This window comes from Coregonus lavaretus, assembly GCF_964263955.1.
Source record: "Coregonus lavaretus genome assembly, contig: HAP1_SCAFFOLD_2664, whole genome shotgun sequence".
In the NCBI taxonomy this organism is placed as follows: Eukaryota; Metazoa; Chordata; class Actinopteri; order Salmoniformes; family Salmonidae; genus Coregonus; species Coregonus lavaretus.
The window spans coordinates 45,001-58,101 of record NW_028163591.1 but is presented as its reverse complement, the minus strand read 5'-3'; the positions used below and the strand labels follow the sequence as shown (position 1 = coordinate 58,101).

Below are 13,101 nucleotides of genomic sequence, written 5' to 3'. Positions count from 1 at the left end.
TACAGGTAGTGTAGTTGGTACCTGTCTGTCTGTTGTATCATATATCCCTACATGCATCAGTCAGGAAGTGTAGTTGGTACCTGTCTGTCTGTTGTATCCTATATCCCAACATGCATCAGTCAGGAAGTGTAGTTGGTACCAGTCTGTCTGTTGTATCCTATATCCCAACATGCATCAGTCAGGAAGTGTAGTTGGTACCTGTCTGTCTGTTGTATCATATATCCCAACATGTATCAGTCAGGTAGTGTAGTTGGTACCTGTCTGTCTGTTGTATCATATATCCCAACATGCATCAGTCAGGAAGTGTAGTTGGTACCTGTCTGTCTGTTGTATCCTATATCCCAACATGTATCAGTCAGGAAGTGTAGTTGGTACCTGTCTGTTGTATCCTATATCCCAACATGCATCAGTCAGGAAGTGTAGTTGGTACCTGTCTGTCTGTTGTATCATATATCCCAACATGCATCAGTCAGGAAGTGTAGTTGGTACCTGTCTGTTGTATCATATATCCCAACATGCATCAGTCAGGAAGTGTAGTTGGTACCTGTCTGTCTGTTGTATCATATATCCCAACATGCATCAGTCAGGAAGTGTAGTTGGTACCTGTCTGTCTGTTGTATCATATATCCCAACATGCATCAGTCAGGAAGTGTAGTTGGTACCTGTCTGTTGTATCATATATCCCAACATGCATCAGTCAGGAAGTGTAGTTGGTACCTGTCTGTTGTATCATATATCCCAACATGCATCAGTCAGGAAGTGTAGTTGGTACCTGTCTGTCTGTTGTATCATATATCCCAACATGTATCAGTCAGGTAGTGTAGTTGGTACATGGGGCGGCAGGTAGCTTAGTGGGTAAGAGCGTTGTGCCAGTAACCGAAAGGTCGCTGGTTCTAATCCCCGAGCCGACTAGGTGAAAAATCTGTCGATGTGCCCTTGAGCAAGGCACTTAACCCTAATTGCTCCTGTAAGTCGCTCTGGATAAGAGCGTCTGCTAAATAAGTTAATTAATTAATTAATTAATTAATTAATGTCTGTCTGTTGTATCCTATATCCCAACATGCATCAGTCAGGAAGTGTAGTTGGTACCTGTCTGTTGTATCCCTGCAGCAGCAGCAGGTGAGGGGACTGGTAGAGGGAATGTCTCACCCCTCCTCCCCCAGTTCCTCCCCCCTCTCCCTCCTTCCTCCTTGTCGTGGCCCCCTCCTGACTCCCCCTCGTCCTCAGAGGTCCCGGCAGCGTGGAGTAGTAGCGCTTCGGCTCGTCTGCACCCCCCAACTGGTTAGTACAGGGGATACAGCAGTTTAAATTAGTATCATAATAATAATATATAATAATGCAATAACATTTAAGAATCAAAATCAGACACATTCCGTAATTACGTTCAATATAATAACATTATATAAAAAAAGGTTGTAATAATTCTAATGGATGTACATAACAAAATATAACCCAATATATGACAACATATACACCATGTGCTGCTCCTGGAATGGAGCCGGCTAGCTGGATCAGTAGTTATATTAGTTGGAATAGTTATATTAGTTACATTTACATTTGAGGCATTTAGCATACGCTAAAGCGACTTACAGGAGCAATTAGGGTTAAGTGCTTTGCTCAAGGACACATCAAGAGATTTTTCACCTAGTCGGCTCGGGGATTCGAACCAGCGAGTTACTGGCCCAACGCTCTTAACTGCTAGGCTACTAACTAATAGTGATATTAGTTGGAAAAATTAGGGGTACATTTTTTTGTTATAATATCTCAAGCATAGATTGGTAACTTTTTTTTCTTCTAATTTGGCACACAGAAACTAGAGGTCATGAGTAACTTGGCCTATAGGGGGCGCTGTTATAAAGCAGCCTCACTTCAACCCTCATGTCCGCCGCCACTGTTTGACCTGGAGACTTGAAACTTTGCATGTAGGTGTATTTCCTCATGCTGAACAAATTTACCCCAAGGACCCATAAGTTCCGTTTTTCCTCCATTTCGGAAATTCTGGAAAACCTTTGAAAAACGTATTCTCATTAACCATAAGTCCAAATAACACCATCGGTATGTAGGCCCATGGTACATCTCTTAACGTAGTTTGATTGGTTAAGAGATGGCTGAGTTATTGATTAAATCAGAAAATCAGATTTTACGTGTCCATTTAAATCCTTTGTAAATCCACCCCCACAATGGACTATCAACTTGAAACTTTTTAGGGTCATCGAAGACATTACCATGATGAACCAGGTTATGTTTTCATTGATATCTTTTTTTTAAAAATAAGGAAACTATTAACAATTTACTTTTATGACTAACACCAATGCTTAAAATAATCGTAAAAAAAATATTCTGATTGACTAAAAGTCAGATTCACTCCAAATTTGGTCTTTGCACAAAAGTCCCTAAAGAGTTTGAGAAAATAATGTTGATGCATTCACAGATTGCCACATTATACCAGTAGTAGTATTAGCAAATATGCTAATACAGTGGGGGAAAAAAGTATTTAGTCAGCCACCAATTGTGCAAGTTCTCCCACTTAAAAAGATGAGAGAGGCCTGTAATTTTCATCATAGGTACACGTCAACTATGACAGACAAAATTAGAAAAAAAAATCAAGAAAATCATATTGTAGGATTTTTAATGAATTTATTTGCAAATTATGGTGGAAAATAAGTATTTGGTCAATAACAAAAGTTTCTCAATACTTTGTTATATACCCTTTGTTGGCAAAGACACAGGTCAAACGTTTTCTGTAAGTCTTCACAAGGTTTTCACACACTGTTGCTGGTATTTTGGCCCATTCCTCCATGCAGATCTCCTCTAGAGCAGTGATGTTTTGGGGCTGTCGCTGGGCAACATGGACTTTCAACTCCCTCCAAAGATTTTCTATGGGGTTGAGATCTGGAGACTGGCTAGGCCACTCCAGGAACTTGAAATGCTTCTTACGAAGCCACTCCTTCATTGCCCGGGCGGTGTGTTTGGGATCATTGTCATGCTGAAAGACCCAGCCACGTTTCATCTTCAATGCCCTTGCTGATGGAAGGAGGTTTTCACTCAAAATCTCACGATACATGGCCCCCATTCATTCTTTCCTTTACACGGATCAGTCATCCTGGTCCCTTTGCAGAAAAACAGCCCCAAAGCATGATGTTTCCACCCCCATGCTTCACAGTAGGTATGGTGTTCTTTGGATGCAACTCAGCATTCTTTGTCCTCCAACAACCTGCCCAACAACCTGCCCGCTTGACCCTATCCCCTCCACTCTTCTCCAGACCATCTCCGGTGACCTTCTCCCTTACCTCACCTCGCTGATCAACTCATCCTTGACCGCTGGCTATGTCCCTTCCGTCTTCAAGAGAGCGAGAGTTGCACCCCTTCTCAAAAAACCAACACTCGATCCCTCTGATGTCAACAAATACAGACCAGTATCCCTTCTTTCTTTTCTCTCCAAAACTATTGAGCGTGCCGTCTTTAGCCAACTCTCTTGCTATCTCTCTCAGAATGACCTTCTTGATCCAAACCAGTCAGGTTTCAAGACTGGTCATTCAACTGAGACTGCTCTTCTCTGTGTCACAGAGGCTCTCCGCACTGCTAAAGCTAACTCTCTCTCCTCTGCTCTTGTCCTTCTAGACCTGTCTGCTGCCTTTGATACTGTGAACCATCAGATCCTCCTCTCCACCCTCTCCGAGCTGGGCATCTCCGGCGCGGCTCACTCTTGGATTGCGTCCTACCTGACCGGTCGCTCCTACCAAGTGGCGTGGCGAGAAGCTGTCTCCGCACCACGTGCTCTCACCACTGGTGTCCTCCAGGGCTCAGTTCTAGGCCCTCTCCTATTCTCGCTATACACCAAGTCACTTGGCTCTGTCATATCCTCACATGGCCTCTCCTATCATTGCTACGCTGACGACACACAACTAATCTTCTCCTTTCCCCCTTCTGATAACCAGGTGGCGAATCGCATCTCTGCATGTCTGGCAGACATATCAGTATGGATGACGGATCACCACCTCAAGCTGAACCTCGGCAAGACGGAGCTGCTCTTCCTCCCGGGGAAGGACTGCCCGTTCCATGATCTCGCCATCACGGTTGACAACTCCGTTGTGTCCTCCTCCCAGAGTGCGAAGAGCCTTGGCGTGACCCTGGACAACACCCTGTCGTTCTCCGCTAACATCAAGGCGGTGACCCGATCCTGTAGGTTCATGCTCTACAACATTCGGAGAGTACGACCCTGCCTTACACAGGAAGCGGCACAGGTCCTAATCCAGGCACTTGTCATCTCCCGTCTGGATTACTGCAACTCGCTGTTGGCTGGGCTCCCTGCCTGTGCCATTAAACCCCTACAACTCATCCAGAATGCCGCAGCCCGTCTGGTGTTCAACCTTCCCAAGTTCTCTCACGTCACCCCGCTCCTCCGCACACTCCACTGGCTTCCAGTTGAAGCTCGCATCTGCTACAAGACCATGGTGCTTGCCTACGGAGCTGTGAGGGGAACGGCACCTCCGTACCTTCAGGCTCTGATCAGTCCCTACACCCAAACGAGGGCACTGCGTTCATCCACCTCTGGCCTGCTGGCTTCCCTACCTCTGCGGAAGCATAGTTCCCGCTCAGCCCAGTCAAAACTGTTCGCTGCTCTGGCACCTCAATGGTGGAACAAGCTCCCTCACGACGCCAGGACAGCGGAGTCACTCACCACCTTCCGGAGACATTTGAAACCCCACCTCTTTAAGGAATACCTGGGATAGGATAAAGTAATCCTTCTACCCCCCCCCCTTTACTCCAACCCACCCCCCTCCCCCCAAAAAAAAGAAAAAAAAAAAGTGTAAAGTGGTTATCCCACTGGCTATAAGGTGAATGCACCTATTTGTAAGTCGCTCTGGATAAGAGCGTCTGCTAAATGACGTGAATGTAATGTAAATGAGTTGAGTTTTTACCAAAAAGTTCTATTTTGGTTTCATCTGACCATATGACATTCTCCCAATCCTCTTCTGGATCATCCAAATGCACTCTAGCAAACTTCAGACGGGCCTGGACATGTACTGGCTTAAGCAGGGGGACACGTCTGGCACTGCAGGATTTGAGTCCCTGGCGGCGTAGTGTGTTACTGATGGTAGGCTTTGTTACTTTGGTCCCAGCTCTCTGCAGGTCATTCACTAGGTCCCCCCGTGTGGTTCTGGGATTTTTGCTCACCGTTCTTGTGATCATTTTGACCCCACGGGGTGAGATAATGCGATCGAGGGAGATTATCAGTGGTCTTGTATGTCTTCCATTTCCTAATAATTGCTCCCACAGTTGATTTCTTCAAACCAAGCTGCTTACCTATTGCAGATTCAGTCTTCCCAGCCTGGTGCAGGTCTACAATTTTGTTTCTGGTGTCCTTTGACAGCTCTTTGGTCTTGGCCATAGTGGAGTTTGGAGTGTGACTGTTTGAGGTTGTGGACAGGTGTCTTTTATACTGATAACAAGTTCAAACAGGTGCCATTAATACAGGTAATGAGTGGAGGACAGAGGAGCCTCTTAAAGAAGAAGTTACAGGTCTGTGAGAGCCAGAAATCTTGCTTGTTTGTAGGTGACCAAATACTTATTTTCCACCATAATTTGCAAATAAATTCATTAAAAATCCTACAATGTGATTTTCTGGATTTTTTTTTCTCTATTTGTCTGTCATAGTTTATGTGTACATATGATGAAAATTACAGGCCTCGCTCATCTTTTTAAGTGGGAGAACTTGCACAATTGGTGGCTGACTAAATACTTTTTTCCCCCACTGTATGCTACATTTAAAAAAAAATACTTCTAAAACATTCTTCTCATGAACCATAGGACTGACACCAAATTAAATGTATGAACTTAGTTGGAGAAAAGCTAAGAGATTCGTCAAAAGGTGGCTGAGTTATTGACAAATCAAAAAGCAGATTTTACAGTCACATTAGTAATAGTAGTAATAGTTATTATAGTAGTAATAGTCATAATAGTAGTAGTTATAATAGTAGTCATAGTAGTCATAGTTATAATAGTAGCAATAGTTATAATAGTAGCAATAGTTATAATAGTAGTCATAGTTATAATAGTAGTAATAGTTATAATAGTAGTCATAATTATAATAGTAGTAATAGTAGTACTAGTCATAATAGTAGTAATAGTTATAATAGTAGAAATAGTAGTAATAGTCATAATAGTAGTCATAGTTATAATAGTAGTCATAATTATAATAGTAGTCATAGTTATAATAGTTGTAATAGTTATAATAGTAGTAATAGTAATAATAGTAGTCATAGTTATAATAGTAGCAATAGTCATAATAGTATTAATAGTAATAATAGTAGTCATAGTTATAATAGTTATAATAGTTATAATAGTCATAATAGTAGTAATAGTTATAATAGTGGTCATAGTCATAATAGTAGTAATAGTTATAATAGTAGTAATAGTTATAATAGTTATAATAGTTATAATAGTCATAATAGTAGTAATAGTTATAATAGTAGTCATAGTTATAATAGTTATAATAGTAGTCATAGTAGTAATAGTTATAATAGTAGTAATAGTTATAATAGTAGTAATAGTAGTCATAGTAGTAATAGTTATAATAGTAGTAATAGTTATAATAGTAGTCATAGTAGTAATAGTTATAATAGTAGTAATAGTTATAATAGTTATAATAGTAGTCATAGTAGTAATAGTTATAATAGTAGTAATAGTTATAATAGTAGTAATAGTTATAATAGTAGTCATAGTCATAATAGTTATAATAGTTATAATAGTAGTCATAGTTATAATAGTAGTCATAGTTATAATAGTAGTCATAGTTATAATAGTAGTCATAGTTATAATAGTAGTAATAGTCATAATAGTTATAATAGTTATAATAGTAGTAATAGTCATAATAGTTATAATAGTTATAATAGTAGTCATAGTTATAATAGTAGTAATAGTTATAATAGTAGTCATGGTGTACCTGGTTGAGACTGGTCTCACTGAGGGAGCGGCAGAACGTGGTCCCAGGTCGAGGTAGTGTCAGAGTTCCTTTAGCTCGGTTCCTCTGTAGCTTCCTAGCCTGGGCGTTGATATCTAGAGAGGAGAGGAGAGGGTTCAGGTCATAAAGAAGAGAAGGAGAGCTGTGGGTCACCAACACAGACCTGAATCAGGTGGAACAAGCAGACTACAAGAATCAGATAAACCAGATGAATCATGTGAATCAGCTGAATCAGGTGTAACAAGCAGACTAGAAGAATCAGATAAACCAGATGAATCATGCGAATCGAGCGAAGTGAGTGAGTCATGGACATGCACCAACATCCACACAGAGAGACCCACAGCAACCACATAACACAGAGACCCACAGCAACCACATAACACAGAGAATCTATGTCAGATGGCTCCTGTGGATGGATGTCCTATACAGAATGTGGTCCTATAGCGGGTGTTGTGGATGGAGTGACATGGCTTAGGTGACGGGGGGACGGGTGGTGGGGGGGGTGGGGGGGTTTAAGTGGTCTCCAGCAGTTCCAGGTGGTCTCCATGGGTGATGACAGACAGACAGCCAGGTGACAGACACCCTACCTGTGGCCACGCCCACCTTTAGAGCCGGGGGTGTTGGGCTGTACCACCCGACCACGCCCACCTTTAGAGCCGGAACGCAGAGGGGAGGAGATGATTCTACCTAGACCAGACCGGACCATTAGGGCTGCGAGGAAGGGGGGTGTTTTGGGTCCTACGGAAGGACAGGGCAGAGAGGGGGGTGTCTCAGAAACTAACACCTCCCAGACACTACACATACATGGTACAGTCTGGCATGCACACACGCCACATGCTAAGAACACGCTAAGGAGAACACAGGTCAGGTTAGTTGGAAGAACACACTAAGGGTCTGTGGTGCTGGCGCGTGTACGTGAGAACACAGAATTCTTAACGCATTCCCCCTTTCAGTAGTAAGGTTTGGCAACATTGTTTGGTGAGCACCTTATCTGGTAACTCAGCGGTGAGACACACAGCCTGACAGTATGTACACCAGTGTTATAGTACTTGAATCCATGAACTCAGACTTGACTCAGACTCAAGTCATGTGATTTCCTTAACTCGTGACTGGACTGGGACTCGACGATTGGTGACTTTGTTTTCAGAAAGTCTCTCTTCCTTGCATTAGATAGCTACTGTATAAGCAGTCTAGCCCTACTTAGCCTTCTAGCCCTACTTAGCTTTATAGCCCTACTTAGCTTTCTAGCATTACTTAGCCCTACTTAACTTTCTAGCATTACTTAGCTTTCTAGCCTTACTTAGCTTTCTAGCCCTACTTAGCTTTCTAGCATTACTTAGCTTTCTAGTATTACTTAGCTTTCTAGCCTTACTTAGCTTTCTAGCCTTACTTAGCTTTCTAGCATTACTTAGCCCTACTTAGCTTTCTAGCCTTACTTAGCTTTCTAGCCCTACTTAGCTTTCTAGCATTACTTAGCCCTACTTAGCTTTCTAGCCCTACTTAGCTTTATAGCCCTACTTAGCTTTATAGCCCTACTTAGCTTTCTAGCATTACTTAGCTTTCTAGCATTACTTAGCCTTCTAGCCTTACTTGGCTTTCTCTCGGACTTGGACCCAAAGCTAGAGACTTAGGACTGGACTTGGACTGGACGTTTAGTGACTTGACTACATCACTGGTATACACACGCCCAGCTAGACAGCACCCAGAGCAGAGTCAGTATACAGTATTTCCATGAACACTGTAACATAGAGAGAGGAGGGTTAGGATGGGCGTGATGGAGTGTGTTAGTGTTAACGATGACTGAACTGTACCGCTGCGTTACACCACTGTTGCTGTGTGGCAGTGTGTGTGTTTGTAAATGTTGCAAGTTTAATCTATCTGTGTATTAATTCCATGTAAAAGCCACTGATCAAACGCACACACGCGCTGCTACATTGCAGATGTCCATCCTCTACCATTGATGTATCCTAGACTTACTAGTCTCTCTAGACAGACGGGTCACTAGTCTCTCCAGACAGACGGGTCACTAGTCTCTCCAGACAGACGGGTCACTAGTCTCTCCAGACAGACGGGTCACTAGTCTCTCCAGACAGACGGGTCACTAGTCTCTCCAGACAGACGGGTCACTAGTCTCTCCAGACAGACAGGTCACTAGTCTCTCCAGACAGACGGGTCACTAGTCTCTCCAGACAGACGGGTCACTAGTCTCTCCAGACAGACGGGTCACTAGTCTCTCCAGACAGACGGGTCACTAGTCTCTCCAGACAGACGGGTCACTAGTCTCTCCAGACAGACGGGTCACTAGTCTCTCCAGACAGACGGGTCACTAGTCTCTCCAGACAGACGGGTCACTAGTCTCTCCAGACAGACGGGTCACTAGTCTCTCTAGACAGACGGGTCACTAGTCTCTCCAGACAGACGGGTCACTAGTCTCTGCAGACAGACGGGTCACTAGTCTTTCCAGACAGACGGGTCACTAGTCTCTCCAGACAGACGGGTCACTAGTCTCTCCAGACAGACGGGTCACTAGTCTCTCCAGACAGACGGGTCACTAGTCTCTCCAGACAGACGGGTCACTAGTCTCTCCAGACAGACGGGTCACAAGTCTCTCTAGACAGACGGGTCACTAGTCTCTCCAGACAGACGGGTCACTAGTCTCTCTAGACAGACGGGTCACTAGTCTCTGTAGACAGACGGGTCACTAGTCTCTCTAGACAGACGGGTCACTAGTCTCTCTAGACAGACGGGTTACTAGTCTCTCCAGACAGACGGGTCACTAGTCTCTCTAGACAGACGGGTCACTAGTCTCTCTAGACAGACGGGTCACTAGTCTCTCCAGACAGACGGGTCACTAGTCTCTCCAGACAGACGGGTCACTAGTCTCTCCAGACAGACGGGTCACTAGTCTCTCCAGACAGACGGGTCACTAGTCTCTCCAGACAGACGGGTCACTAGTCTCTCTAGACAGACGGGTCACTAGTCTCTCCAGACAGACGGGTCACTAGTCTCTCTAGACAGACGGGTCACTAGTCTCTCCAGACAGACGGGTCACTAGTCTCTCTAGACAGACGGGTCACTAGTCTCTCTAGACAGACGGGTTACTAGTCTCTCCAGACAGACGGGTCACTAGTCTCTCTAGACAGACGGGTCACTAGTCTCTCTAGACAGACGGGTCACTAGTCTCTCTAGACAGACGGGTCACTAGTCTCTCTAGACAGACGGGTTCTTCTGTACTGACCGGCCACACAGCAGGAGATAAGGAGCTGTGGTTTACTGCTGACAGGCCACACAGCAGAAGATAAGGAGCTGTGGTTTACTGCTGACAGGCCACACAGCAGGAGATAAGGAACTGTAATGTAGAGTGATAGTGTTGGTATCAGACCACTACTACTAATGTAGAGTGATAGTGTTGGTATCAGACCACTACTACTAATGTAGAGTGATAGTGTTGGTCTCATACCACTACTACTAATGTAGAGTGATAGTGTTGGTATCAGACCACTACTACTAATGTAGAGTGATAGTGTTGGTATCAGACCACTACTACTAATGTAGAGTGATAGTGTTGGTATCAGACCACTCCTACTAATGTAGAGTGATAGTATCAGACCACTACTACTAATGTAAAGTGATAGTATCAGACCACTACTACCAATGTAGAGTGATAGTGTTGGTATCAGACCACTACTACTAATGTAGAGTGATAGTGTTGGTATCAGACCACTACTACTAATGTAGAGTGATAGTGTTGGTATCAGACCACTACTACTTATGTAGAGTGATAGTGTTGGTATCAGACCACTACTACTAATGTAGAGTGATAGTGTTGGTATCAGACCACTACTACTAATGTAGAGTGATAGTATCAGACCACTACTACTAATGTAGAGTGATAGTGTTGGTATCAGACCACTACTACTAATGTAGAGTGATAGTGTTGGTATCAGACCACTACTACTAATGTAGAGTGATAGTGTTGGTATCAGACCACTACTACTAATGTAGAGTGATAGTGTTGGTATCAGACCACTACTACTAATGTAGTAGTAATGTAGAGTGATAGTATCAGAACACTACTACTAATGTAGAGTGATAGTATCAGACCACTACTACTAATGTAGAGTGATGGTATCAGACCACTACTACTAATGTTTAGAGTGATGGTATCAGACCACTACTACTAATGTAGAGTGATAGTGTTGGTATCAGAGTGTCAGACCACTACTACTAATGTAGAGTGATAGTGTTGGTATCAGACCACTACTACTAATGTGGAGTGATAGTATCAGACCACTACTACTAATGTAGAGTGATAGTGTTGGTATCAGACCACTACTACTAATGTAGAGTGATAGTATCAGAACACTACTACTAATGTAGAGTGATAGTATCAGACCACTACTACTAATGTAGAGTGATGGTATCAGACCACTACTACTAATGTTTAGAGTGATGGTATCAGACCACTACTACTAATGTAGAGTGATGGTATCAGACCACTACTACTAATGTTTAGAGTGATGGTATCAGACCACTACTACTAGTGTAGAGTGATAGTGTTGGTATCAGACCACTCCTACTAATGTAGAGTGATAGTGTTGGTATCAGACCACTACTACTAATGTAGAGTGATAGAGTTGGTATCAGAACACTTCTACTAATGTAGTGATAGTGTTGGTATCAGACCACTACTACTAATGTAGAGTGATAGTGTTGGTATCAGACCACTACTACTAATGTAGAGTGATAGTGTTGGTATCAGACCACTCCTACTAATGTAGAGTGATAGTGTTGGTATCAGAGTATCAGACCACTACTACTAATGTAGAGTGATAGTTTTGGTATCACACCACTACTACTAATGTAGAGTGATAGTATCAGACCACTACTACTAATGTAGAGTGATAGTATCAGACCACTACTACTAATGTGGAAACCAGGCCGCCATCATGGAGCTGGATGACACGCTCAAGTACTCCTTCCTTCAGTTCGACCCCGCCCCTCGCAGAGGAGAGCCCCATGTGACCCGCCGCACTCCTGACTACTTCCTGTAAAAGATCCCACTTCCTGTAAAGCATTGCTGTCGAATCTTCTTAGTCAAGAAGGTGGGAAAAGGGAGCGACCCACCATCGGTATAGAGTTGTGACAAATTAAGCATCCATCTATCCATGGACCAAAATGTGTGCCATCATTAACCAATGCAAAATGAGAAAAAATGTCACATTCATCTTTAAAGAAGACCACACAACCTACACCCACCACAGTCCCGTTCCTACTCTCTGTGCATGACGTTGTATTTATATCTCTGAAAATGATTCTTCATGATAAAGATTACAGTGGCTGTGTAGTGCACTATAGAGGGATAGGGTGCCATTTTGGAAGCAGACAGTCACACAGTACCTGCTGGTTTTGTCAGGAAAAATATCTGCTTTGAATGAATTAATCTGCTGAGATTAATTCTTAAATGTAACTGTTGTGTTAGGACCGTAATTATGAAATAGATAGGTTCGCCTGAACTCGGCATGGCCTCTAACTGGAAGATTGCGGTAAATATGATATGTTGTGGGGGGGAAATTGAGCAGAAATTCTATGGCTTTTTTTGTGTGATTTGAAATCATTGTTTTTCAGGGTTGGTTGGGCATTGGATGGAATTGAATTCTTCTTTCTCTTTGCACTTTTGTATTTAATTTTTATCACATGACCATGACAAACTACAGCATTCTGTTTTATAAGTGGTTATCCCACTGGCTATAGGGTGAACGCACCAATTGGTGAGTCGCTCTGGATAAGAGCGTCTGCTAAATGACGTAAATGTGCCCTTGAGCAAGGCACCTAACCCTAATTGCTCCTGTAAGTCGCTCTGGATAAGAGCGTCTGCTAAATGACTAAAATGTAAATGTAAATGTAATGTAGAGTGATAGTGTTGGTATCAGACCACTACTACTAATGTAGAGTGATAGTGTTGGTATCAGACCACTACTACTAATGTAGAGTGATAGTATCAGACCACTACCACTAATGTAGAGTGATAGTCTCAGACCACTACTACTAATGTAGAGTGATAGTGTTGGTATCAGAGTATCAGACCACTACTACTAATGTAGAGTGATAGTGTTGGTTTCAGATCACTACTACTA

At 43.1% G+C, this 13,101-nt stretch overlaps 1 protein-coding gene across 1 annotated transcript in view; it reads right to left on the bottom strand.

Annotated features, from left to right (window-relative positions):
- LOC311117965 (ras-associating and dilute domain-containing protein-like) overlaps window positions 1–13,101 on the bottom strand; it is a gene marked incomplete at both ends in the record, with an annotated part of 32,543 nt that overhangs the window by 16,968 nt on the left and 2,474 nt on the right. Inside the window, 3 exons of the mRNA XM_084192850.1 lie at window positions 1,090–1,278; window positions 6,947–7,059; window positions 7,568–7,702. Of these exons, the coding sequence (XP_084048976.1) occupies window positions 1,090–1,278; window positions 6,947–7,059; window positions 7,568–7,702 (437 nt within the window). The remainder of the gene's footprint in view (window positions 1–1,089; window positions 1,279–6,946; window positions 7,060–7,567; window positions 7,703–13,101) is intronic.